At 43.5% G+C, this 27,762-nt stretch overlaps 1 protein-coding gene across 5 annotated transcripts in view; it reads left to right on the plus strand.

Annotated features, from left to right (window-relative positions):
- DNAI3 (dynein axonemal intermediate chain 3) overlaps positions 1 to 27,762 on the plus strand; it is a 34,352-nt gene continuing 6,590 nt past the window's right edge. For 3 of the 5 annotated variants that reach the window (XR_013840023.1, XM_079981257.1, XM_079981259.1), the window contains exons 1-19: positions 2 to 108; positions 7,596 to 7,753; positions 9,486 to 9,527; positions 11,030 to 11,211; positions 12,481 to 12,585; positions 12,690 to 12,836; positions 13,587 to 13,789; positions 15,427 to 15,543; positions 16,195 to 16,385; positions 17,539 to 17,663; positions 17,788 to 17,877; positions 18,677 to 18,766; positions 20,569 to 20,697; positions 22,013 to 22,086; positions 23,630 to 23,777; positions 24,642 to 24,729; positions 25,620 to 25,750; positions 26,066 to 26,129; positions 27,271 to 27,401. Coding sequence is in view for 3 of the 5 variants with exons in the window: in XM_079981257.1 (XP_079837383.1) it covers positions 7,612 to 7,753; positions 9,486 to 9,527; positions 11,030 to 11,211; positions 12,481 to 12,585; positions 12,690 to 12,836; positions 13,587 to 13,789; positions 15,427 to 15,543; positions 16,195 to 16,385; positions 17,539 to 17,663; positions 17,788 to 17,877; positions 18,677 to 18,766; positions 20,569 to 20,697; positions 22,013 to 22,086; positions 23,630 to 23,777; positions 24,642 to 24,729; positions 25,620 to 25,750; positions 26,066 to 26,129; positions 27,271 to 27,401 (2,199 nt within the window). In the remaining 2 variants the exon portion in view is untranslated. Of the gene's footprint in view, positions 109 to 7,595; positions 7,754 to 9,485; positions 9,528 to 11,029; positions 11,212 to 12,480; positions 12,586 to 12,689; positions 12,837 to 13,586; positions 13,790 to 15,426; positions 15,544 to 16,194; positions 16,386 to 17,538; positions 17,664 to 17,787; positions 17,878 to 18,676; positions 18,767 to 20,568; positions 20,698 to 22,012; positions 22,087 to 23,629; positions 23,778 to 24,641; positions 24,730 to 25,619; positions 25,751 to 26,065; positions 26,130 to 27,270; positions 27,495 to 27,762 lie in introns of all 5 variants that reach the window. The other 2 variants (XR_013840022.1, XM_079981258.1) reach the window with 2 other exon arrangements.

Below are 27,762 nucleotides of genomic sequence, written 5' to 3' on the forward strand. Positions count from 1 at the left end.
CCAGTCTTTAATAGCAACTGTTGATCATAGCAACTGAACGACGCCGGCTGTAGGAAGGCGGCATTCAGATTGGGAAGCGGACGGAGGGTGGGGGACGCTGCAAAGCAGGTAAGGAGCGGGGACAGTGCAACTTCGGGCGGGGGGGGGCAGCTGCGTTGGGGCACCCCAAGTCTCCCATGGAGCCAGCTAGGTCGCTGACCGGGAGCTTGCAGGTTGCAGCCAGAGTGTGCAAGCATGCCCTAATTCTTTATCCGAGCTATTCCTTCAAAGTATTTCGTTTCATTGGCGTCTCATCTAATTCCTTAGAAATGCACCTTCAGCCGTGCTGTGCATGCCTGGGCACCAATCTGAATATTGCACCCAGTGCTATTTTTCTAGGGAAAACAGGTGCTGGAACGCCTCATGAACGCCTCCCTTGTTCTCTTTATAATGGCAATGGCGCCCACCGGTGAGTTCCAGCTGGGGGGGGGGGGACTCTGATTGCACCCACAGCATAGATGGGGAACTGATGGCATGCTCTCATCCTGCCCAGATCTAAACACTCAGCTAGCCCATAATTATACTTCAGGTTTAGCTTGGCATCTGTTTATGTGAACTCTGGGCCAACCTACACTGTGCTACTTCCCTCTGACTTAAGGAGGAGGAAGAAACAGAATTGCTTGATTCGGGGTTTCCCAAACTTGGGTCTCTGGCTGCTGTTGGACTACAATTCCCATCATTCCTAGCTAGCAGGAACTATGGTCTGGGATGATGGGAACTGTGGTCCAAACACAGCTGGAAACCCAACTTTTGGGGTTTGGGAAACCCTGCAGAGGCCACATCCACACCCTTTAAAGCACATTACTCCCCCCAGGGAATCCTGGAAAGTGCAATTTACCGCACTCACAGAGCTACAGTTCCCAGAATCCTTTGGGTGGGGGCATGCTTTTTAAATGTATGGTGTAGATGTGACAAGAGCCGGAGACTCTTCATTCATCTGGCAAAGTCTTTTCCAGAGCTACCGACTGGGAGAGGCTACCGTGGAGGCTTATTGACTACAATGACAGCACATTCACACAGGGAGTTTACTGATTAGTTCAAGACTAATCAGCTGCACCTGCAAGTGAAGTGATCATTTTCAACACATGTGACAGGGTAGGGGAATTACAGTCAAGAAAAGTGGTAATCTGCATAGGACAGGTTTGGGGAACCAGTTCCTCTCAAAATGTTGCTGAACTACAACTTCAATTATCCCTGGCCATTGGCCATTCTGACTGGGACTGATGGGAATTGGTCTTCTGGAAGGTCACACAAGTTCCCCTGTCCCTGACACTGAGGAATATTACAAAAAACCAGGGCTTTTTTTCACTGCAACTCAGGTCCAGCACCTCTCAAGTGGGCACTATTGCCATTATAAGAGAACAATGGAAGCATTCATGTTGAGTTTTGGCACACCTCTTTTTCTACCACTGCGCAAAACTGATCCTAAAGAAAGGAAGGGAGGGGAAAATAAATCATTAAATCACACATTAGGGTTGCGGGATCAGTAATAAGTCAAGAGTTATAGCTTGATAATGGCCCAGAAAAACTGGTTGATGTTTTCTCAGTCAGAGTGACTGGTTGGGAGAGAGATGAAGATTTCTCAAGCATTAATTTTGCATGTGACATATGCCTGTCGTATGGAGCAATGATGTTTCAAAGAGACAGAAGGCAAAGTTTTTTTTAAAAAAGAGAACTAAATAATATTAAAAAAATAAAAATTGTTTCGATGTGCACTCAAAAACCCTTACTGTTCTCTACCCCACATGGCATCTATAAAACATATATCTGTAGTGAAATTTGCTTAAATTTGTTTTTGGGTAAATCTGAAAAAATGTACAAGCAGATTACTTCCAGAGGGTTAGTGATATTTTGCTGCAGCAAAACAAACCAAAGAAACTTGTGGCGCTTTAAAGATTGACAAAAGTATGGTGACACAAACTTATGTGGATCGCAGTGCACTTCATCATATGCTTCTGCTTGTCTGGTGGTGATACTCTGAGCATATTTCCTGTTGCAAAGGCACAAAGTAGCACAGCAGTCCAATGCACAATGTAAATCCATTCAGTAACAAACATGCAAAATGATTATCACCTGCAGGATTACTGTGTGCAGTTGTGTAGAGAACTACAGCCTAAAATGGTATGACCATGGTCTGCAGCCTCTGATATTTAGTACTAAACCCTCTCTTTCATACAGAACATGGTGAAGAATCCCCACTTTCATTTCCAAATGATACAGGATTTCGTTCCACATGATGCAAAATATTGAAAAGATTAACCTGACTTGAGTACTGTTATCATCTTAAGTATATTAGCAGCAAGGCCTTCCTAGGGCAAGTACACAGCAGTTGTCTTCGCAGGAAGCTCATTGGAGGAGCTGGCTGGCTAGTTAAAGGACACCTGTCTTATTTTGTAGTTTTCTGCTTCTGTAGAGATTATCCCCATAGCAACCTTGTGAGGTAGGCCAGGCTGAGAGACTGTGGCTGGCCCAAAGTCACCCTGGTTGAAACCTGGTCTCTCCGGTTCTGGCCCAACACACTAATCTCTATATGACACCGACTCTCTTTACCCCAGTTTTTGACAGCTCTCTCTCTCTCTCTCTCCTCTTCCATTCATGATGCGCTCACTGAAATTGTTGAGTTTCTCCACATTCATACCGTCATTTCCCATTAACTGGATTCACAAACTGGGTTTTTAGAAATTATGGGCTTTCAGAAAAAAATACCAGAGGAGTCATAGAATACCAGAGGAATCATAGAAATACCAGAGGAGTCATTGTGTGGCTGCTGTACAATTTTCAAGGTTAAAATTAAAACTATTAGATAGTAGATCACTTCAGTACTCAGATATTATATCTTTTCAGGCTTTAGCTGTAAAAATATGAGGCAGTTTGTTTTCTGACAGAAGCATGGATCTTCAAGGACTGAGATATCAAGCACTTTTGTTAAAAAGAACTTAATGTTTTACACCTGTGTATTCTGATGATTCAGTTCTTTTGTAATGAAATAAATTGCAGTCTTTAATGGGTACCGCACATAAACATGATGTTTAAATAGTTCAATCTGGTCACTGATTAATCGTTCTTTCTTCTTGATACAGACATCATCCATGTCTTTGCTGATAACTAATTAACTTTCCTCCCCTTGAGCACCTAGCAACATGGTAGTTTAGTTTCATAACGCTAACTATTTCAGCCCATTAGATAATTAGAAGAACATACTTCTCTGTTTTTGTTACTTTAAAGTTATTACAAAATACTTAGATACAAAGTTAACAGCCACCTGTAGTTCTGCTAATGCACTGTCAGTTCTAAACATTATTATTTCATGACTCAAGATTTAGGCTGGCTAAATGCACAACTACAAACACCTGGGCTAAAACACTTAACAGTTACCTTTCGCACAGATGAGTTTCATGGAAAAGTGTTTTTAATTAGCCCAAACCTGGAGGGGTGGGGGGTTTGAGCAAAATATAATTATATTTTTGAGCTGCGGTTCCAAAAGACCAAACATTGTCTACCTAAATAAAGATTGTAGGGAAACAGTAGAGGCCCTTAGGAGCCTTGGTCACTACCTATTGGGAATTTTTTCCACCTCAAGTGAACTGCATTAATTTTTATCATTCTGTTCCACAGCACTCGTGTCAAAGAGTGCAGGAGGAGTTTAAAGAGCTGTTCCCTTCTATTGACTCAGAGTAAAAAGATTGTGGCAGGACCTTTTCATAAACCACACCCTCAGATCTAGTTGTTCTTCTGTAATCTTGGTTGTGTCATGTCTGGCTGTGGTTACTGAACTAAGGGAGTTATTTAACATGCACAAAGCTATTGTGATTATTTCACATATTACAGGGCAGAAGTTCTAGCACTTAAAATAGGTCCTGATGGCCGAGGGTTCACATATAGCCCTGAAGAGACGCTCCTTTGTGCCTTCCACCATGGACCAAAATCATCACGCTTCTAGAAGGCTATGTCTGTATTTGAGCTTTTGAGATGTGGTTCGTATGATCATGCAGTTTGTTCAGATCACATGTAAAAAAAACCAACATGGATTGATTTGTTCTCCGCTTCCATGTTTGTCGTCTCAAAATGTAGCATCTCAATGAATATGCACCAAATTTGCCCATGATTAAACTTACTGGCTGGAGATTCAGAACCGACTAAACGAAGGCATTTTAAAAATCATGTGCATAATTCATTTAAGGCAGGGTTGGAGAGCCTACAGGTTTTTTGGTATGATCCTTGGCACCCTCCCCAGGCTACATTCCCTTCTTCCCAGTGCCACACATTTCACTGGTGCTGCTTCATGCTCTAAGTGCTGGGATCATAGACTCATAGAATTGTGGAGTTGAAAGGGACCACCAAGGGCCATCTAGTCTACCCTCTGCAATACAGGAATCTTTTGCCCAATGTGAGATTCAGAGTCTCCTGCTCTACCAACTGAGCTATCTCAGAGTTGCCAAAACTATCCCATTAGTGGCCAGTCACTAAAGGCTCATCCATACTTTTGCTTGGGCCATATTTTGATTGTACCCTCCTGCCCTGAGAGTTTTCTCATTGTTTTGATGCTGTGCCTTGTGAAAATCTGATCTTACCCGCTGTGTCTGATTTTTATCGGGTAATCCAAGAGAGATTTTGCTTAACCAAGCTTCAATTCAGCAGCCTCTTCTCTCATAGCCAGAATTTCTCCCCCCACTAGCATTAATCTCCTGCCTAAAAAGCTTGCATGTATTTTTTAAAAAAATGTATTTATTGATAGAACTCAGCTGAACTAATAAAAATAAAATGGACGAATGAGCAAATGATGGCATTTTTGCTTTGCAAAGAGGAAATGATGGACGAGCTGGAAGGAACAGGAAATGAAGGCCCAAGGTCCATTTCAACTAGATACTTGCTGTTGAGAATTAGACAAGACTTAGTTCTGAGTAAACATACTTAGACTCTTCCCAGTGGAGGTTGGTCACTGAATATTTTTATGGGAAAGGTAGCATTTTATTACTTAAATACAATGCGGGACCACAATTTTAATTCTACTTCCATCAAGTTGTAAAACAGCAACACTTTAGCAGCTCAAAAAGGTCTCAGGGTAGAAAGATCCTTGTTTTGCTTTTCTACTTTACATAGCCCTGGCTATTTCTTAACAGTGCCTGCCCAGCCCTCCAGCATTATTGATTGTAGCCATTAGCTACTAATGCTGTATTAATGAGCTCCTCTCACTCATTCTTGATATCTGGTATTCTTTTTCCACTTTCCAAAGTTTCAGCACTCAAAAAGAAGGATCAGAGTTACATGGATTTTTTAACAAGTCAACAAAAACAATACACCATAGCTTTAGGGCAATCAGTTTGATAAGTAGCTGTTTTTAGGAACTTTCTGCCTTGCCTTGTAAACCACTTTTCTAAAATTAGCTCTGTGATTAATCTCAGAAACGCCAGTGTTGTCTTTGTTCATGTGACCGAACTGTTTGGATGACTTGAGAGAGAAGCAAATCACATGTTCCAATCTGTGGTTATTCCAGTTCCCTGTAAAGTGGTGATTGACAGCTTCCCTAGCCACCAGTTTGATGTTTGGGTCATCCTTTGTGATTTTTCCAGACCCTGGAAGTATGGTTGCCATCTTTCAAAAAGAGAAAATCTGGACACAAAAGTTGTTGAGCTATCTTTGGCAAAGTTTGTCTGAGTTTTCCTGGGCGTTTCAGCAATTTCCACTGTTTCTGGGGCTGAGTACCACCTATGTCTGTTAAATTCTGGACATATGGCAAACCTACCTGAAAGTCATACAGGGAAAGAAGAGAATATTTGCTCAAATCTCTCCCTGTGACATCAGGCTTAGCACTGAACTTAGGTTGGATCGCATTCTCTATCTCCCATCTCTTTTGTTATCCGTTTGTTAGAATTCGGTTTCTGGTATAGCATTGGGTTAAACACGGTGACACTTTGAAAAATAAATAAAAACAGTGACTCAAATTATGAAGCCGCTATTTCATTTCCTGTTATGCACATCATTTCCACATGATGGTGCTGGAGTTATTCCCCCCCATCACTTTTTAAAAATCTTCCTCCATTCATCTTTTCTGTTTAAGCGATTCATTAATGCTTTGTTCTTAAGAACAGAACCAGCTGCTTTAGCAGAGCTATGATTTATATTCAACCAGCTTGACAACTTTTGCAACCCCTTGCCTAGACCCGTCTTATCATCGTGGAATCACTGAGTTGTAAAGGACTGTGCAGTCGGTCATTTAGTCCAACCCGGCTTTGCAATTAGGTGTGTTGATAGTCTTGGGAGTGTTAATGAAACAGCATGTAACCTAATATATTTGCCCTAAGCAACCTTGCAAGGTCATAGAGGGACACTCAAATAGTGCATAGCTATGCTCAACCCAAGGAGCATCCTCTGTACTTTTTTTATTATTATGCAACCCCTGCAAGCCAAGGAGATAAGTAACTAATATGGCCTTTGTAAGACATCTGAAGGCAGCCCTGTATAGGGAAGGGTTTGTTTGTTTGTTTGTTTAAGTTTAATGTTTTGTTATGTTTTTATATATGATGGAAGTCACCCAAAGTGGCTGGGGCAACCCGGGCCTCTGATGGACAGGGTATAAATAATAAAACTGTTGTTGTTGTTGTTTGTTGTTATGGAATAGGACACCCCTGATTTCATCAGAGAAATATCGGAGGATATGTTACAGTTGTACCCCACCTTTCCTCCAAAACTAGCCTAGAGTGGCAAATCTGAAAAGCAATTTCAATACAGATTCAGACTCGGAAAAATCAGAGGGAGGCAGGAAGGCTTGTTGGAAGAGGAAGGTATTCAGTAGGTGCCAAAACAAAACAAAGATGGCGCCTTTCAGGGAAGGGGGGGGGGATTACACAGCACTAAAGGCCCAATTTCTTGTGCAGAGCTGACCTGCTGTTAAGATGGCATCAGCAGGAAGCCTAGCCTGTTGAGCACAGTGATCAGCTGGGTATATAAAAAGTGTGGCTATCTTTCAGCTATTCTGGTCCCAAGCTGTATAGGGCTTTGTTCACCAAAGAAGTAACTTCAGCTTAACCTGGTAGCTAATTGGCAACCAGTGCAAGTCTTTCGACAGTGGGGTGACATGTTGGCAATGTCCCACCCCAGTGAGTAGTCAAACCACTGCATTTTGCATCAGCTGAAGCTTCCGGACCAACTTCAAGGGCAGCACCACAAAGAGTGCATTGCAGTAAACCAGTCTGGAGGGGACCAGTACATGGATGACAGTGGTGAGGTAAAATGTACTCCTAGTCATGGAGGTCATCTGGGCCTCTACTGATAGATGTGGAGCCAGAAGCAGCAAAATGACTTGGGAGCAGCAAAATGCTTGGAGCAGCAAAATGACTTGGGCTAAACTGAAGCAAACATCATTCTGCCCCAGTAGCACATAAGGCAACCTTTTGCCAACCTGGTTCCATTCAGCTGTTTTGGACTACAACTCCCATGTCTCAGCCAGCACTGTCTCGCAACTAATGGGATGTAACTATCATGTTATGAATGAGTTTTTAAGCCACCCCCCTGAATTCTGCCTCATTATCCACATTGATGTGCCACCTATTTTCCAGGCAGAAATCTTTCAAAATGGCTGAAAGCGCAGAGACTCCCGTACTGCGTTCTGCTCCTGGTTCAGCGAAGAAACCTAAAGCTAAAGGATCGCCGAAACCTAAAAAGTCGCCCAAAGGATCGCCAAAAGGCTCACCCAAAGGGAAGCAAAGAAGTGCTGGTAAGTATAATACTGCAGAACTGTGGAACTAAAGAAAGTAATTTGTCGGGAATTTGGATGCCAGGCAACAATACGTGTGACAGTATGCCCAACAACATTTCTCTGTGATGTTTTCATGTACAGTCGTACCTTGGTTGTCGAACGGAATCGGTTCTGGAAGACATTTGACTTCCAAAAATGTTTGACAACCAAGGCACAGCTTCTGATTTTCTGAGTTTCCTGCAGCCAGTTAGAAGCCATGGAAGCTGCGTAGGACGTTCGGGTTCCAAAGAACGTTCACAAACCGGGACACTCACTTCCGGGTTTATGGTGTTCAGGAACCAAAACGTTTGAGTCGCAAGGCATTCGGGATCCAAGGTATGACCGTACTCAAAAGCTGAAGGTTTTCAGTTATTGTTGATGGCTCCCCCACCCCTCCATTTCAGCTAAGACAGCTCCTTGAAAAGGCTGGGGCGAAACTCAACATGTTGCAGAAGCGAAAATGGTAAGTTCAGTGGGTTGGGTCCTCAGAATAATCAGATGAAGGAAGCACACGTGGAAGTAAGTTGCACCTTCCCCCAACCCCCTCTTCACCACAATCCCCTGCACTTCCTGAAAAAGTTGGAGGATTGGGCAAAATTGGGTAGCTTTGCATTGGCTTTGTGGTTTTAGACAGTTCTCCCTTTTCCCCTACGGAGTCTACCATACCCCATCCCAAGCCATGCCAAGTTCTGTGATAGGAAAAGAGGGCAGCAGTAGAGTTGGGAGGGCAGATGCACACATGACTCGCCCCTCCCCCCAAAAAAGATCCTGGAAACTGTGGCATCCCCTTCACAGAACTACAGTTGCCAGTACCCTGAACAAACTAAAGCTCCCAAGATTCTTTGTGAGGGGTGTCACCTGCTTTAAATGTGTGTTGGTTGTGCTTTAAATGTATCATTGTAGACCTGCCCTCCCGAGTTTTTAAAACTTTCCTTCCATGATTTTTCTTCCATTGTGTTTTTTGGGATCCAATGCGTTGTTGGGAATTATTAGGAAAGGGCTGAAAATGTATCTGCCAGTATTATGTGTACACACACACACACACAGAGAGAGAGAGAGAGAGAGAGAGAGAGAGAGAGAGAGTGTTTGGCCACATTTGGAGTAATGTACATTTGGCTGTTATTATCTTGTCTGGCTATGAAAAGAACAACCGAAATGATAAAAGTGCAACTTTAAAGTGTTTGGGGGCCTTTTAATTCAGGAAAAAATATTTTGTGGGGAGCATGAGAAAGGTTTATAAAGTTGCGAATGGAAGAGATTTTAGCAGCCGCAGCCCCCAGGCTAGAGCTCACCCACTGAAATTGATTGATGAAAGGAGGTTTTAAAATGGAATTCAACAAATTCATGGGGTATACTAGTCCTCATCATTTTATGAAACCTCCAGGTGGAAACAGAATTATAGCTTTTTTATTTTAAAGCGCCTAAAAAATGTACTGTACACAGATCAGAAGCATGAGATCATGTCCACAGGCTTACAATCTAAAAGTCATGAGGGAAAAAAGGGATGGGGAGAGAAAAGGAAAACAAGCAAACTCAGATAGTGTAATACAGTGTGACCTCTGAATAAGAGATACTGGAGAAGACAATGGTGTGAGTGGGTTGTTCATGCCTTCGGTTCCAGAGGATACTTGACAAGAATTTGCCCTTGGTCTGCTTCAGCAGGGCTCTTCTTAATGTTCTTATGCTAAGACCCCACTTTATCTCATTTCAGCAAAAAAAGATGAAGAAGTGGATTTATCGATGGCAAGCATGGGTAAGTTCGACATGGAAAAAACAGTTTTTGAAGAATATGCAGCAGACATAGAGTCTTAAGGCCATAAGACTAGCTGTGAAAGGAAAAAAGAAATATTTCTCTTCAGAAGCTGCATCTTCTGCCTTTTAGCTATGGGGAAAATAACACACAACACATGTCCGTTTGAGAAGTTGTAGGAAAGAGGAGCAGATCATTAGCTGGGATTCATAAGTGCTAAGTAGAATACAGTAGAATACAGTGTACAGTGGTACCTCGGGTTAAGAACTTAATTCGTTCTGGAAGCCCGTTCTTGACCTGAAATTGTTCTTAACCTGAGGTACCAATTTAGCTAATGGGGCCTCCCGCTGCCGCAGCCACGCAATTTCTGTTCTCATCCTGAAGCAAAGTTCTTAACCCAAGGTACTATTTCTGGGTTAGCGGAGTCTGTAACCTGAAGCGTCTGTGACTTGAAGCGTCTGTAACCTGAGATACCACTGTATCTCATAAGACATTTGGTATGTGCAGTGCAATGGTTGGGCTGGGATCTCAGAGACTCTGGTTCAAATTCCCTTTTGATCATGAAGCTCAGCCGGCGACCTTGGGAAAGTCACTGTTTCTCACCCTAAACTACCCTACATGGTTGTAGTGAGGAAAACATGGAGAGGGGAGAACCATGAACTCCTTGGAGGAATGGTGGGATAATATCCATCTATCCATCTATAGGGCCCACCATTTTTATCCTACTCCATTTGCAGAAGGTTTCTGGCCATTTGTGTGGGCTTGTGGGTACTTTCTGCCTTAAGCGAAAATATCTCCAAGACGATTTCTCTTGGGGCTCCTGGTGCCAAATTTACGAAAGCACCAGATATCTCTCTCCTCCTTTTGTAGGTTTTAATGAATAGCTGCAGTTGAGCAGGTGCAGTGGAGGACCAGAAATGACAGGGCTTAAGGGATAAATGTAGGGTTTATGAAATGTAACATATTAAGTGAGAGACGTTTGCTGAGGGATTTAGATTTCTGGATGAGCCGGATTAAAATAGGATTTAGCATTTTGTCAGTTCAAAAAAAAAAAAAAAAAAAGGATTAAGTGAGTGAAGACTTTCCCCCCAAAGCATGTGTACGTTAAGCTTATCAATATTCCCAAATTTATATTTCATTCAGCTTTGTAAATGCCTAAAAATAAAGAAGCCTGTCCTTGACATCTTCACGGACATAAATTCCTTCACCCTGAGCTCTTTTCCATCCATAATATATCCAACGGTGGTTGCCTCGTTAACTGGAATAAAGGGGTTTCATTTTAGGGTAGCGTACATCAAGTATGGAAAGAGTATATGGCAAAAGAAGTAAAAAGGTATTGCTCTGAGGGGGTGGGAATCTCGTTTAATTTCACTAACACTTGTAAGGGTACTAAAAGTATCTAGTTATACTTGTTGAAGAATTCTAGTGTGTGGGACAAATTGGTACTTGAAATACAGCAAGCCTTTTAAGAAGAGGTGTTTCTATATTGTTCTTTACTCTTTCAGGCCACCCGGAAATCTTCCCCTTGGTCCTCACTGAGAAAACTCAGGAGATATTTAATTGCCGTGCTGATGTCGATGTCACGGCGGAAAACCCTCACAAACTTTTGAAGAGAGAGGACATCATCGATGACATGAAAGGAAGAGCTGCAGTTTCTGACTTCCATCCTTTCAAAAAAATTATCTTAGTGAGTTACCCTGTCGGGGCATGTTGTATACCGGGGGGGGGGGGGTTGTGCTGGAATTCGGTAAACCGATCGCCTAACTTCACTTCACTTAAGATTTGTTACTCCTCCTCCTGGCAAACAAAGTCCTTTTGAGTACAAGCTTAGAAGTGGCTGTGATGGAGGCATGAGGTTCACAAAAGGAGTGCCCAGCATTAACACGGATTGTGGTGTATGTGTTGCCCACAACAGTATCTCTGGTTTGTAAATGTACCTATGGGCCCCAGAAATGACCCCTAGTATATGGTGTGGGGTGAGCAGTTGTGATCTAGAAAGAAATCAGTTGCATTGGCAGGCAGAGGGCATTCTAGAAAGTAATGGGAAGAAGGAGGATACATTGAGGAAGAAGCTTAAGGGACCTTGCTCCTCTGAAGCAGTTAGTGCTAGACCAAAAACGTAAGCGGAGAACCTTCCAATCCATCAGTATTAAAGTGATGTCATAGAATCGTAGAATTGGACGGGACCCCAAGGGTCATCGAGTCCAGCCCCATGCAATGCAGGAATCTAAACAAAAGCATCTATAATAATAATAATAATAATAATTTATTATTTATACCCCGCCCATCTGGCTGGGCCTCCCCAGCCACTCTGGGCGGCTTCCATAGAAACCAAAAATACAGTAAAATATCACACGTTAAAAACTTCCCTGAACAGGGCTGCCTTAAGATGTCTTCTGAATGTCAGGTAGTTGTTTATCACTTTGACATCTGCTGGAAGGGCGTTCCACAGGGCGGGCGCCACTACTGAGAAGGCCCTCTGCCTGGTTCCCTGTAGCTTTGCTTCTCGCAATGAGGGAACCGCCAGAAGGCCCTCGGCGCTGGACCTCAGCGTCCGGGCAGAATGATGGGGGTGGAGACGCTCCTTCAGGTATACTGGACCATCCAACCTCTGCTTGAAAACCTCCAAGGAAGGAGAGTCCACAACCTCATGAAGGAGGCTATTCCACTGTTGAATGGCTCTTACTCTCAAGTTTTTCCTAATGTTTTGTTGGAATCTCCTTTCTTGTAACTTGAATCCATTGGTTCGAGCCCTAACCCTCCAGAGCAGGAGAAAACCAGCTTGTTCCCTCTGCCATGTGACAGCCCTTGAGATATTTGAAGATGGCTATCAGATCTCCTTGGTCTCCTTTTCCCCAAGCTTAAACCTATCCAACTCCTTCAACTGTCAGTTATAGTTGGATGTAGAAATCATTTAAAACTGCTTAAAACTTTTCAACTGTTTGTATTCACACAGGAATATCCTGGGGAAGAACTTCTGGTAGTCTTTGACAGGGAATTAAAATATGGGCAAATATTTTATCTTATTGCAACGGAAGAGGCCAAGGAAAGCATTTTACATGTAAGGCATTTTAAAAAATAAAATAAAAAATACTGCATTTATCTTTATTTGTATCGTATTGATACACTTTGTATTGATAAATTTGCAAATATTTTTCCTGATAGCCTCCCGAGCCAGAGGAAGAGGAAGGGGAGGTCAAAGAGGGCACCCCAGAAGAATATGTGTACAAGCCTCCTGTGTGGAAACCTTGGGTCTCGCTTGGAAGTGAAAAAGAAATTGAAGAAGAATCGGTTAAGGAAAGAACGACAAAGGTCAGTCTTCCTAACAGTGTCTTATACAGTCGTACCTTGGAAGTCGAATGGAATCCGTTCTGGAAGTCTGCTCGACTTCCAAAACGTTTGGAAACCAAAGGGCGGCTTCTGATTGACTGTAGGAAGCTCCTGCAGCCAATCGGAAGCTGCGAAAGCCCCGTTGGATGTTCAGCTTCCAAAAGAACGTTCGAAAACCAGAACACTTACTTCCGGGTTTCGATCGTTCGGGAGCCGAGACATTTGAGAGCCAAGGTACGACTGTCTACTTTAAATAACAGTCTTAAATATACTATATTTTTAAAAGCAATAAACTGTAGGATCCTGGATTGCCCAATTTTGACTAGAAATCTTTCAGATTTCAAAGCCTGAGTAGGGGGTGGATTTAGAAAGCATCTAGAAAAACAAAAACCTAACTCTTACAGAATCTTTGCTAGCCTTGGCCAAAGTGTGGATTTTAAGCAGAGAAAATGAGGTGGTAACCTGTGAAATACTCCACAGAAGAGACTACTCCACCAACAAACTGGTCTCATAACAAGCACTTCCCAAGAGTTCAGTTGTTTCTTCCCATGGGGGAATGATGAGCATGTTGAAAAATGGTCATAAAATCAGATCAAACGCAGGTCCTGTAAGAGATCTTAAAGATCTGTTATTCTCTATTTTATGGCTGTGTGCCATACCCTCAAGACAATGCACAGTCAAACATAAAAAAACAAGAGTTTCCATTGAGAAATATTTTGGCTGAAATTTCAGGTTAAATATAAGATTTCTCGGCGGCAGAGAGAATTTGGGGCTCGGGTTAAATTTCACAACAGAAACGCTTCGGCTGACCCCAAACACGGCTACGTGGAATGTACGAGTTATTTCGATAAGAACTTTACCATTCGGCAGCTTGAGAAAAATGTTGGCATTCAGGTTGTCCCGATAGTAGAAGAAACAGGAACTCAAACAAAATGGTAAGTATAAGACACACTCTCTCTCTCTACCATTTTAAATAATTGTTAAAAAGAAACAATGCCCCCATTAATTTTGGGCCATGTTATTTTCTTTCGTTATCTGAATGGAGGGAAATCTAGAATCGGGCACTTTTCACTTTTTAAAATTTACTTTCAAGCAGAGCAGTATGAAGCAGAGTGCGCCATTTCAGATTATTTATTTTTATTACATCCTGCCTTTCTTGCCTGATGTGGTTCAAGGCAATGTACATGGGCTTCCTACTTGGCCACCCATCCAGTTACTGACCAGACTTATACTTGCTTAGCTTTAACAAGGATTGCTAACCACAACATACTGTTATAGCAGTAGCATAGCACTTTAATAGTCACTTTAATGGCTCCTCCCCATGAATCATGGGAACTGTAGTTTGTTAAAGGTGCTAGGGACTGTAGCTCTGTGAGGGTTTTCCTAACAACTCTCAGCACCTTTAACAAACTGTATTTCCCATGATTTCTTTTTTGGGGGGTGAAATCCATTACAGTGGTACCTCGGGTTACATATGCTTCAGGTTACAGACTCCGCTAACGCAGAAATATTACCTTGGTTTAAGAACTTTGCTTCAGAATGAGAACATAAATCATGCTCCGGGGGTGTGGTGGCAGCAGGAAGCCCCATTAGCTAAAGTGGTGCTTCAGGTTAAGAACAGTTTCAGGTTAAGAACGGACCTCCGGAACAAATTAAGTTCTTAACCCGAGGTACCACTGTACTGTTAATGTGGTATAATAGCACTTTAAAGGTGGTTTCTATATTATGCAACTTCAGATCATTCCCAGGGATATGTATTCTGACTATTCCCTGAGATTATGTACTTCAAACATCACTTCCTAACAAACAACTACATTTTCTTTTGTGAGGATGGGACTAGGCACAATATTAGATGGGTCTAATAAAAAAAAAAAAGTTATTCTCCACTCCTCATATTTTTTACTACTACTATTATTCATTATTTATTAAATTTGTATACCACTCTTCATCCGAAGATCACAACATAAAACTACAAAATGCGGACACAAAATACATAACGAAACAAAAACAAGCCAATACCCCACCCCCAACGCATTCAAAAGGCCAAAGGATGTTAATCAGCCAAAGGCCTAGTTATAGAGAAACGTTTTCGCCTGGCGCCTAAAGGGCACCAGGCGAGCCTCCCTGGGGAGAGCATTCCACAAGTGGGGAGCCACCGCAGAAAAGGCCTGTTCTTGTGTTGCCACCCTCCGGACCTCTCGTGGAGGAGGCGCATGAAATCCTTCTCTCCGCTGCCACTGGTGGGTCAGGTTTGACAGGTCCAAGCATGACTTTGCCAGCCCCACAAATGATGTCTTATATGCCTTCAAGCATAGGCCTAGTTAGGCCCACAGGTCAGAGAGGCTGCCCACAGCTGGTTTAGCCAGACTTACCTGTGTGCTTTCTCATCTCCCATCAGTAACAGATGGTGCTGTGGAGCAGGAATGCGGGAACACTGGGAAATGTGTGGCATACACAAATCTGGCTAAAGGAGGAAACACTCTGTGAAGTTTCATCAATCCTGCCTTCATTGTTTTGGATTTTCCTTTTCCCTCCCAAATTTTTCTGAACAGTATGTTTTCACTCGCCTTAGGACCTACCCCAAAAACGCAACAACGCAGTATTTTCCAAGGGACTTTTCAGATGAAGAAAAAGAAAAGTATTTGTCATCGGAAGACCTGAAAGACTTCATTGTCTCTGTGGCTTTAAGGTGAAGTATCAAGGCCCACTGAAAGTTCTGTATGGAGACGTAGGCAATATTTCTTGCAGTCATAAAGTATGAGGCTAGGGTGACTTGAGGAAAACTCAGCCCAAGAAATTATATATAAAACTGTTGATTTTGAAGACTTCAGCTTTCCCTCCTTAGGGTTCTTAATCTTTAAACCAGACAGCCCTTCAAACAGAGAACTGTCCTCTGTAAAGGAGGACACATGACCACTCTATAAGGCACCTGGACATATTTTTTATCTCCAGCATCTTGAGCAGCTCCTGGTGTCATGTAGAAAATGTCTTCCTCTCAAACGTGTGCCTAAAATCTGTGTAATAGGTCTGGAGCAATGTTTCCCAAACTCACTGGGAGGTCTCCAGCTTTTTTGGACCACAGCTCCCATCATCCCAAGTTAGTAAGACTAGTGGTCAGGGATGATGAGAATTGCAGTCTGAAAACAGCTGGAGGCCCAAGTTTGGGAAACACTGGTCTACAGGATCAAATAAAAAAGCCATGGCACATAATCCTTTAGTGCTAGTGACACTATTTTTAAAAATTCCCCAAAATAACAAATCAACACTATACCACAATTTGAGATGCAGTATCTGAATTTTTTTTTTATTAAAAAAAAACAAAAACATGTCCCCGTTCCAGAGTTGAGATAGCACTGCAGCAGAATGAGATCCTGAATGCCTTCTTTGACGACTGGAAAGCCCTTGCGGAAGATGAAAGTGGCTTTGCAGGCAAGTCCGACGTTTCCCTCAAGGAGTACCAGTCATTCACAGACCTGCATTACCTCAAGGACAGGACCGTGAGCTGTGTCTGCTGGCACCCAACCATTTATGGTAAAGTTTGCAGAGCGTTCGGTTTGTGGGCAGAAACTTTGCGAGGGTTGTTCCGAAGTCTTGGGTTTAAAGATTAGCCACTGTGCCCATTCCACTGGCCCTTTCTCTGAACAAATCAGCAACACGAAGGAAAATAAGATGAGGAAATCTTTTGTAACGTGCTAGCACAAGGGTAGTCAACGTGGTGCCCTTCAGATCCTGTTGGACCTCAACTCTCCCATAAGCCCCAGTCCCCAGTCAGCAGTCAATGGCTAGGGATGCTGAGAGTTGGAATCCAACACATCTGGCCTGCACCATATTGGCTACCCCCGTTTTAGCAAACTTGGGTTACCTCACGATAGGCAAGCTGTAACAGAAATGAAAGTAAAACGGGTGTTATTGCTGCAGTCCCCTTCTGCTTCATTACCATGATCTCTTAAGAGTCAAGCTGCATGTTAACACCAGTGGCGTAGCATGGGGGAACCACGGGGTGGTTGCCCCAGGCCCAAAATTGTTAGGGGCGCAAAATTTCAACACCCGACACTGCCTCAATACAGGTGTGGGCTTCCATTGAAAATGATGCAAACTAGGAAGTGAGCTCTCCAAACAATGGAATGACTTCCTTTTCTTATCCCTGAGGCTGCAACCTATTGGGTGATGCAGACACTGTTAGGCCGTTGAATGTGCATGCATACTTGCATCCATTTCCCTCCCTCGCAACCCGCCTTCCACACGGCCCCGGGCACCGGTAACCCATGCTACTTTAAGACTCCTGCTGCAGGCAGGCTAGAGCCCTGAGCAGTAGTGTTCCACTAAGGAGGCAGAATATAAAGCAGTGTCTGTAACGACTAGAACAATGTCGGCAGAGCAGATAAGAGAGTTGTTTCTTCACTGCCACTCCCCAACATCGCATTAGGTGGCCCAGAAACTTGATTAGTAAAAGGCTGAGGACAGGCAAAAGAAAAACATCTCTTCACATAATGCTTGTGGAATTCACTGCCATCAAGAAGTGAAGGTGATGATTAGCTTTTAGGATTTGTACCTCCTCTAAAACACCCCTGGACAATTCTTGCCGCAATTTCTGACAGCGTGGTTGGGTGTGGACGTGGACTACTTTAAACGGACGCAAAGCTTTACCCTTGCAAAAGGTGAAATGACATTTGTCTTCAATCAGGGATTATCGCAGTGGCAGTAACAGAGCGACTGTCTTACGAGGATCGGGTGAACAACTCTGGGCGACTGCTCTTGTGGAAAGCACCAATTCTCTTTTGGAGCTTCGCAGACCCAATTCACCCCCAGGTATTTCAAGGAGGGTTTGAATGTTTCTGAGGTGTTTAAAGAACAGAACCAATAATTTCAGCATAAGACTGTCCTCAGATCTGATCTATTCCTCCCTCCCCATGTGGATATTTATGTTTTCTAGCTGATGCTGGAGTGCCCTGAAGATATCTACTGCTTTCAGTTCTCCCCAAGCAATCCCAACATCATTGCAGGAGGCTGTATAAACGGACAGGTTAGGATTCCATTACTTTTCAGCTACTTGTTTGCATTTGCAACATACCTCTTCTACATCAGTATTGTGGAATAAGTTGCTCCAGCAGGTTTGCAGATGTTTGGGGGACCAGCAAGGGCTAAGGCCCATGCAGGGTCTGGTCATTCTCATCTAACCCTCGAAATCGGAGGTTGCCAACCTTTTTTGGGGTCTGTGGTCACATTTGCAAACTGGAGAAAATGCCTGGGGCATCACATACACACCACAACCAAGCACACACTACAACCCCTTCTTTTGGTGACAGCAGAATGCTTCCTTCAAGCCTACTTTCAGCACAGGAGTGGGATCCTATGGGTGCCAGGGAAGACCTCTGTGGGCCCATGGGTGCCTGGGGGCACTGCATTGGCCAAGCCCTGCTCAGAATGCTAACTTTGCCTACATGAGTACTTTGAGGCCTCCCTAGATATTGCACCACACCCTCGTTTAGATAATTCAGGGTTTATCGAAGTACGCCTGGAATCCCCATGCCATTGTGTGGGACTCCCCAGTACCGGAGACATGTTAATGTTTTTTTTTAAAAAATAAAATAAAAATGATTCCCTTTCTATTAGTACAAAACAGTACTAATAGAACTGTACTAACAGAATAGAATAGTACTAATAGAATAGTACTAACAGTACTGTGAGCTCAGCTAGCCCTCCCTGCATATTCTGTAGAGTCATATTCTACCCTTCCATCACGTGGCACATTAAAGTGTCCATTAAAACAGGACAATCTGCCTTCTAACGTGTCGTTTCCCCTCTCTGCCCTCCCATTCCAGGTTGTACTGTGGGACATTTCAGCATACGAAGAGAGGTTACGAAATGCGAAGTCCGGTACAGGCGGGAGCAAGAATACCACAGTTAACATGGTTGGTACTTTTAAAGATTCTGCTTTTAGCATTCCGTATCATGAATTCCTCAAGGAACCACTGAGAATTGCTTCACGTTTTCTTCTGTGCATAGATGAAGTTGCAGGCTTTCCAGAGCACTTGTGCGCACACACAAGTGTAACGTAGGAATAAGGGGCTGGAAGTGGGGCAGATCCACCACGCTCGCTTTCTGGTAGGTGGGTTGCTTGTGGCTTGCCAGAAGGGGAGAGGAGGTGGCGGGAGAGAAGCTAGCATGCTGCAAATGCCCCGCCAGGCTGTTTTGGTGTGCTCATGTCACACCGACGTCCCTGCCATCACATTCCCTTCCCTTTCCCCTCTCCTTTCAGCAACAGCAGCCCACCTGCCAGGAAGCTAGTGTATCAGCTCGGCTCTGCTTTCTCCCCTTCAGGAAGACGCTTCTGCAAGGCACCCCAAAGCTATAGCCATTAGCAATTTCCATTTTTGTGACCACCGGGGAAAGTGAATGCCCAGTTCCCACGTTGCATTTGTTTATTGCATGCAGTATGTAGAGCAAAGTACCATAGGCCTGAGAATGTACACATTGCACCGTTTATTATAGTTTATTGAAGAAACAAGTGTTTGAAATTTGCAACGATCCTTTCAAGGGATCTGAAAGGGACTACTGTATTTTTCGCTCTATAGGACGCACTTTTCCCCCCTCCAAAAATTAAGGGGAAATGTGTGTGCATCCTATGGAGTGAATGCAGGTTCCTTGGCTTCAGCAATAGCAACGCGAAGCCTCCAAAGCGCAGAGGGAGCGCTCCCTCCGCGCTCTGGAGGCTTCGCGTTGCTTTCACTGAAGCCTGGAGAGCGAGAGGGGTCGGTGCACACCGATCCCTTTCGCTTTCCAGGCTTCAGGGATAGCTGCCTGAAGCCTTCGGAGTGCAGCGCGAGTTCCTGCTGCGCTCTGCAGGCTTCAGGTTCCTTTTGCTGAAGCCGGGAGAGCAAGACTCTCCTGGCTTCAGCAGAGAGGGAGAGCTGCACAGCGCCCCTTCAGCCAAGCGGGAGGAGAAATGGAAGGGGCTCTGTTTCTCCTGCCGCTTCGCTGAAGGGGCGCTGAGCAGAGAGGGGGAGATTTTTTTTTTTCTTGTTCTCCCGCTCTAAAACAAGGTGCATCCTATGGTCGGGTGCGTCCTATAGAGCGAAAAATACGGTAGTTCAGGTGTGAAAGGAAACTGTGGCTTTGTGCTTTTAGTTGCCCCTGAAAAACATACGCTCATACAATGTAGAAGTATTACCGCATTTTTCAATGTATAACTTTTTCCCCTAAAAAATAATGTCACTCTCCTCCCATTTTCTTAAATCTGAGTCCCCCCCATATAGGGGGCATCTTATACATGGGGGCGACTTATAGACGAAAAAATGTGGAAAAAAAATTCACTCAATTCCTAGAATATGGGCTAGCTTGATAGGTCAGGTTGTATCAATGAATGCTTGGCAGTCCCCCCCCCCCCCGATGTATCCAAAATTATTCACTATAAAAACAGGAATGGCAAGTGGATGAAGGAAGCAATGCCCACCAGGAAAGCATGGAAAAACTAGAAAGAGCTGGGTCATGCAATGGATGCAAATGATAGCTCAGTCGGTAGAGCATTAGGCTCTTAATCTCAGGGCCGCAGGTTCAAACCTTGTGTTGGGTGAAAGATTCCTGCATTGCAAGGGGTTAGATTATATGCAGGGCGTTGGATAACATATGACCCTCATGTCCCTCCCAACTCTCAGCATTCTATGATTCTGTCATGTATGGAAATTAGTGGACACTAATTTGTGTTCAATTTCAGCCAAGTTTCATGCTGGAACAACAAGTTGGGAAGGAGCCACACTTGGTGAGATACTGTGCAGTCTCTTCCATCGAATATGGCCATAAATCAGTAATAACAGATATACAGTGGTTGCCAGAGTTTTTTGAGGTAAGAGTTCATCCTAAGTATTTCATATTTGTACCGTTAATGCAAAAGAGGAAAATTACAAATAATGCCCTATTTGTTACATCTGTATAACTGTCTGGGACCAACACAGGAACAGTGATCTATACTAAGCAACCCATGCATATTAAGCTCAGTATTAATTACCCGTGTAATTTCAAAGGGCTGCTTCACACCATACTTCTTCGTTGTGTTTTGGTGAACGAGATAAATTTAATTATTGCATGAAAAACTCTGCATACGCTTGTAACTCGTGTTTGTGTGTGTTTCCCTTGTGCCCTTTAAAAAAAACGTTGTGTGATATGGATGTTGAGTGTGAATACGGATGTTGAGTGTTAATTTCTAGCCTGTCCTCATGACAGCGACTATAGATAATTCCCCAGTGTTCCAAACACTTTTTACGTACATTATTTCAACAACCCTTTCAACAGCTTTGTAAGGTAGGCCAAATGATCGTCATGCTGCAGTCGAGGGGGTATGGCAGTGGTTTGTCTTAGGCGTCCTAGCATGTTTATGAAAGAGGCAAGATTTGAATTAGGCCCCATCTGCTCTATACATTGATAGCAGCATCATGCCAGTTTAAACCTTCATGGCCTCCTCCAGAGAATCCTGCAAACTGTAGTTTGTTAATAATAATAATTTATTATTTGTACCCCGCCCATCTGGCTGGGTTTCCCCAGCCACTCTGGGCGGCTTCCATAAAAACCAAAAATACACTAAAATACACTAAGATTAAAAACTTCCCTGAACAGGGCTGCCTTAAGATGTCTTCTGAATGTCAGGTAGTTATTTATCGCTTTGACATCTGATGGGAGGGCGTTCCACAGGGCAGGCGCCACTACCGAGAAGGCCCTCTGCCTGGTTCCCTGTAGCTTTGCTTATCGCAATGAGGGAACCGCCAGAAGGCCCTCGGCGCTGGACCTCAGTGTCCAGGCAGAACGATGGGGGTGGAGACGCTCCTTCAGGTATACTGGGCCAAGGCCGTTTAGGGCTTTAAAGGTCAACACCAGCACTTTGAATTGTGCTCGGAAACGTACTGGGAGCCAATGTAGGTCTTTCAAGACCGGTGTTATGTGGTCTCGGCGGCCGCCCCCAGTCACCAGTCTAGCTGTTAAGGGTGCTTGGAGTTGTTAGGAGATCCCTATTCCATCGCAGAGCCACAATTGTGTTCTTAACAGCTGGGGGGGGCCACAGTTTCCCCATCCCTGCTATTGAGCATGCCTTCACCAAAGTACTTGTATAGCTACTGCATTTTGTATTTTTGTTTCTAATAAAGGTTGTTTTACTTGCTACTTCTAAGGTCAACAGAATGGGCACTATGTTTGAAAACAGAGCTGGAGTTTGTGTGCAGCTTGTCACCTGCTCACCAGACTGGTAAGTATTTCTTCTTCTTCAAGGTTTATTACGCAAGGCCCAGTTCAGATGTCACAATCTCCGACTTTTAAACCATGGTTTATTGGACCAGGAATGAGTTGTGTGCCTGCAGGCTCCTTCCTTGCCCATCCTCTTTGCTTCTGCTCTCCTGTGGCTTGCTTTGGCAAAGATACCTCGATTTCCTAAATCAGTTTCCTGTGATACCATAACCAGGAAACTGTGGTTTGGCAGTGTCTTCAAACAGATTGTGACTTCTGAACCAGTTTGATAAGGTACTGTCTTCACTCTTTCTTCAATTCCCTCTCTTTCTTTCCATTGTTTGGTGTAACAAACCTCCTCCTTTTGTGTAATGACTACAGTGGTGCCTCGCAAGACGAAATTAATCCGTTCCGTGAGTCTCTTCGTATAGCGGTTTTTTCGTCTTGCGAAGCAAGCCCATTGACAGCTTAGCGGATTAGCGGTTTAGCGGCTTTTAGCAGCTTATCAGCTTAGCGGATCAGCTGATAAGCGGCTTAGCGGTTTAGAAAAAGGGGGGGAAAGGGGGGAAAACCCGCAGGAACTCGCAAGACATTTTCGTCTTGCGAAGCAAGCCCATAGGGAAATTCGTTTTGCGAAGCGCCTCTAAAACGGAAAACCCTTTCGTCTAGCGGGTTTTCCGTCTTGCGAGGCGTTCGTCTTGCGGGGCACCACTGTACTGAATACCAATAGATAAGAGAAGAGAATCCTGATGTCCCATACTACCAATTAAGCTGTTGAAAAATGTTACCTGCAAGGTTTCGCTTTATGGAATGTTGCATAACTTTTTTTAAAAAAAAACTTACTTTAGCACAAGCATTTTCACATAAGAGTATTCTTCAGCAGCTCCATTACCATTGAGTTTGCACATGCCGTGGAGTGTCTAGATGTTAGATTTAGTGTGTTGGCAAAGGAAGACTAAGAGCAGGGAAGCCTTTCACACCGGCATTCGGAATAGTCCTCCAAATAGGAGAGGCTTCAGCGACTGACTGGGATTACCTTGCCCCCCACATGCTCAAGGTTAGAATTCGTGACGTGCACCCAAGCTAACCACAGCCAGTCTGCCATGTATGGAAAACCCATCAAGAGGCTTGAAAGATATTTTGTTTCATGCTACCTACCTGAAACTGCAAAAAGGGGATTATCAGATAGCTAAAATGGGCTGCGTTTGGCTTGGAGGATGAATCACAAGTTGCCCAGGGCTGGATGAGAGTAAGAATCCTCCCCTTTTATTGTAGATTAATCAGTGGATTTAGGGCTTTCTTCTGCTCATTTTACTTCTCCACCACCTCCCATCTTGACCTGTTTCTGGTTGGCACCCCAGTAGGGACTCACCTTTTACCCTGCCGGATGCTCTCCATTTGTAGCGTACTGTAATCCTTTTGGCACCCCAAGGAGCTCCTTTTTCTGTGACATCTGCTTACCTGATGTATTCGGCCGTTCCTAAACAACTGCTATCTCACTGAAAGTGGATGAGGCAGGCTGGATCTACAACCTAACTTTTCTATCGTTGTCTATTCCTCCGCAGCACAATATATTTTTGGGATCTCCGAGCTCACAGGCCTACTCTCCAGCCTTCAAGTGAGAAGAAAAAGGAAGATAAGCTGATTTTGGCTCCGCCTGATGTGCCTACTACCTTCAAACACCTGGATCTCTGCTGGAGGCCTCTCATTAAGGTATGGGGCTGTGAATTTAGGAGAACCGCCAAGATCTATTGATAGGGATGATGTGGCTACAGCATATAGTTTTACTGTTAATTTCTTCACCGTACTTTTCATCTCCTCAAGGCAGTGAGGTTTCTCTCTGAGCAATCTTATGTTTCGGAAAAAAAAATATTTAAAATTGCATGTACAAATTGTCCCACTCTGCAGCAGGGATGGTGGATAAACATGATTCATTTTAAAGCAAGCCCTACCCAACCCACCTGTTCCAAAAGAAAATGCAAACTGAAACACAGCGGTCCTTCTGGTTTCTCTTCAGATCGTATAAATCTTTTGCCTTTTACGAAATTCGCACAGCTCTGAATTTCGCAGTGCAATTCTCCAACCGGGGAATGTTTACCAAAAAAACCCCTGCATCCCTAGGGTAAAGTGTGCATTCGTGAAAATAGCAGGCACAAATGCATTATTATGGAGGGAAACCTGCTTGGAAAAAGGTGTATATTAGGCAAAATGACATAGGAAAACGTGTTCGTGGGGAGAAATTCATACTAAAATGCTGATGAGTACACATAAGGACTTTCCTTTTTTAAAAGAAAATGCAGTCTGATGTGGAAATGGAAAGGAACTGAACTTATGAATGGAAAAATGATTTGGACAGCAAGCCCCACAGGGACTGATGGGAGTTGTAGTCCAAATCGCCTGGCAGGCACCAGGTCGGTGAGGGCTCGCATGGCACAACTAATGCTTCTGATCTCTTATCTCAGTACTACTGAATGTGTAAGCTGCCTTTCTGTCTGGACACACCAGAAAGTGATGTAACTTTTAACTCAAGTTTCTTTGTGGAGTATACGGTCCAATGCTCTTCGTATCTTAAAACAGGTGAACCTGCCCAAGACAGATACAGGTGCAGAGTACAGCCCTATAAAACTTAGCTTTAGAGAAGAGCATTACCATACCAAAATTCAAGGTATATATATATATATTTACATTATATATGCATGCATTATATATACATATGGACTGATGCCAGCATATCTCCCTCCACCTGGTTTCTACACCATTCAGGGTTGCCCCTAACCCTCTGGGGAGAGGTTTGGGGGAGCACAGGAAGTAAGCTTTCTGCTTGCAGAACCTCTAAACCCAACACTATACCTGTAATGTGGGTGCTTATTAAATCTACTTTTAGTGGAGAGAGGTGGGGGGGGGGGAGGGAGCAGGGGTGCAAACTTGAATATAATATTGGGGGGCCAGGTACACCCCACCCCACATAATTGATCAAAATACATGTCGCGCACACACCATTTTAATGGCAATGCTCATCAACGGGGGGCGGGGAGGAGGCTGGTTCCCTCAAATATTTTTTTTTTTTGGGGGGGGGAGGTGTCCTTGGTCCCTAGGAGTTTGAGAGAGCACAATCATTAAATGCCATACATTCTTTTCTCGGGGCATGTCTATTCGCCGTAACATAACCTGGTGAAACTGACAGCAGTTTCTCTCATAAAACACGGAGAAACAAACTTCGGGGAGACAAACTTGTTGAGCTGCTTTGGGGGAGCCAGTGATCTACCAGTAGATCACGATCTACCTGTTGGATGTGCCTGCTCGAACTGAATAAACTGCAGGACAATGACAATTCTGGAATGTGGATTTTCCATAGCTTGCCACCTTCTGCTCACCTGAGCTTAAAGATGGTAGATGAAAGGCATTAATTAATGGGAACGATTGCTGTGCTTAGTAGTGGTTGTTTTTAATGCAAAACACGTAAAATGATAGCAATGAGTGAGTAGGAATGTGGAAAGTTTCGAGTTTTTTTGTTTATACAATTTGCATAGTGATTTTATCCACATTCTTCCAAAGACAAAACACAGCCCCAAGTCAAACAGGAGGCACTTGTGGAAAAGCTGCCATATAGCGAGATACAGGCCACGTCCATGAAACCTCTGAAGCTGCTAGAAAATGTCACCAGCAGCTTTTTTGTTGGGACTGAGGTAAGTTGGACATTTGGGTGTACAATTGTTCTTTAAGGTGGGGGAGGGTAAGAGACAATTGGAGAATGCAAGGCCTGAACTTAAAGGAAAAGTAATAACCACACCATAAAGTATTTTGTTTTTTTCAAAGCGCCTCTTAAACCATCCCGGCATTTCTTCTTCATTCTCTCAGCTTGTGGCCCATCTTAAAAACAAGGCATCATGCAGGAAATTGTTTCAATTTTGCAAACACTTTTGTATGCTTCAAAAGAGATCAAAGCTCAGCTTAAAAAAAAAAAAAAATTGTGACCAGTATTTCACTTTATGGCATTGCAGGATGGTGAAGTCCTTTATACCGACTGGAAGATGGAGAGAGATGGGGACTCAGGAAGACTGCTTAGTATGCTTTGAATTTCTCTGGGTGGACAGGGATTGCTGTGGGATTTGGGTGGCTTTTGTTTTGGTTTTTTAAACTAACCAAGGACAACACAGTTCTGAAAGAAATCTGCATGTAACAGTTTCTTCAGTCAATGTTAATGTTACTCAGCTGTACAGGATACAGTAGTGAGTTTGGCATTAGAGAGGTGTTGCTGAGTAAAAGAGAGAGGGAGAGGTAGAAAAGGCGAATAAATGCTGAGAACACTACTACTAGCAATGGGGCATGGGGGATAAATTCAATTCTCTTCGCATTTCCAAAGCAACAGTTGAATCAAAACGAAACCACCATTGAAAATTTACACTTCTCCAAATTGTGCTGTGTAGTTTTCCAGCCAAGCAATGCTTTAAAAAGTGCGTGTCTTCAGGGTAATATTGCTTTGGCAAAACGTTTATATCAGGAGAAATCACGTGGGTATATTGGCAGAAACTCCTGACAAATTTTCATATGGACTTTAAATTCTCCTTGCACACTGCAGCGAAGGTTTATTACTCAAGGAGATACATGCATGTATTATTGTGCTGTGGGGTTCAGATGAGAACAGATTAACAGAGCATCTTTCAAAAACTAGATGTAGGTAAAGGAACTAGTTAGATTAGGTTAAGGGGCAATGCAAGGGGGTTGCCTAGGTGGGGTGTCTGAGTCCTGGGAATTTTTTGTGCAGGGAGGGACCTAGATCTCCTGACCCTCCTTTAAAACACAAACAAAAACTTTGCTTAAAGGGCAGCAGGGCACACGCAATGTGTGGGGCCGGTAAGACCCAATCTACCTTCTTTAATTTGCACTGAGGAACTATATGTATTTGTGCAAATATGTGGCATATGGGCCTGTACTTTGAGACCTTATTCACATCTGCACACATGCCATTTTAAACAATCATGGCTTCCTCCAGAATCCTAGCAACTCTAGTTCATTTAGAGTGCTGGGAATTGTAGCTCTGTGACGAGTATCCTAGCAATTTTTCGCTTTATCCTGACCTCTTTAAAAGGCACAGAATAGTCACTTACCAACTAGTTCAACACCTTGCAAGAGCCAGATAAAATGTGACAAAGAGACAAATGTATGCACATGCAAAACACCAGTCTCTCTCTCTCTTTCTCGTAAGGTCAAAAGCCATCCAACACTTACATCATCCATGATGGACTTGTTCATACTGTACAGAGGTCTCCGTTTTTCAAAGACATAATTCTCACCGTTGGAGGCTGGAATTTTGCAATATGGAAAGAAGGTGTCACGGTATGTTCCTCTGGAATGGGAAATCCTTAAGAAAGGGGTGAGAAGTCCATTCCAAATGTAGTACAAGGTGATTCAGAAAGGTGTGAGGAACAGGTAGGAACGTGTTTTCAGCTGTTTTTTTGGGGGGGCTGTTTACCTATTTCCTTTGATATTCTTCAAGGGAAGTTTCCTGCAGATGGTTTATATGTAGATGACTCCTCTCAGTGAATATAACAGAATATTTTAAAACCAGCCATGATTCTCTAATCAAGAGCTGTTATAGCTCGGAACATATTGGATATTTTTTGCAAGAAACAAAAACATGAAAATACCCCTATTTCTTGCACCTATTTGAATAATGCTGTGCCCCACTGATTCAGGA

This window comes from Podarcis cretensis (genome assembly GCF_951804945.1).
Source record: "Podarcis cretensis genome assembly, chromosome: 6".
Taxonomy (NCBI): Eukaryota; Metazoa; Chordata; class Lepidosauria; order Squamata; family Lacertidae; genus Podarcis; species Podarcis cretensis.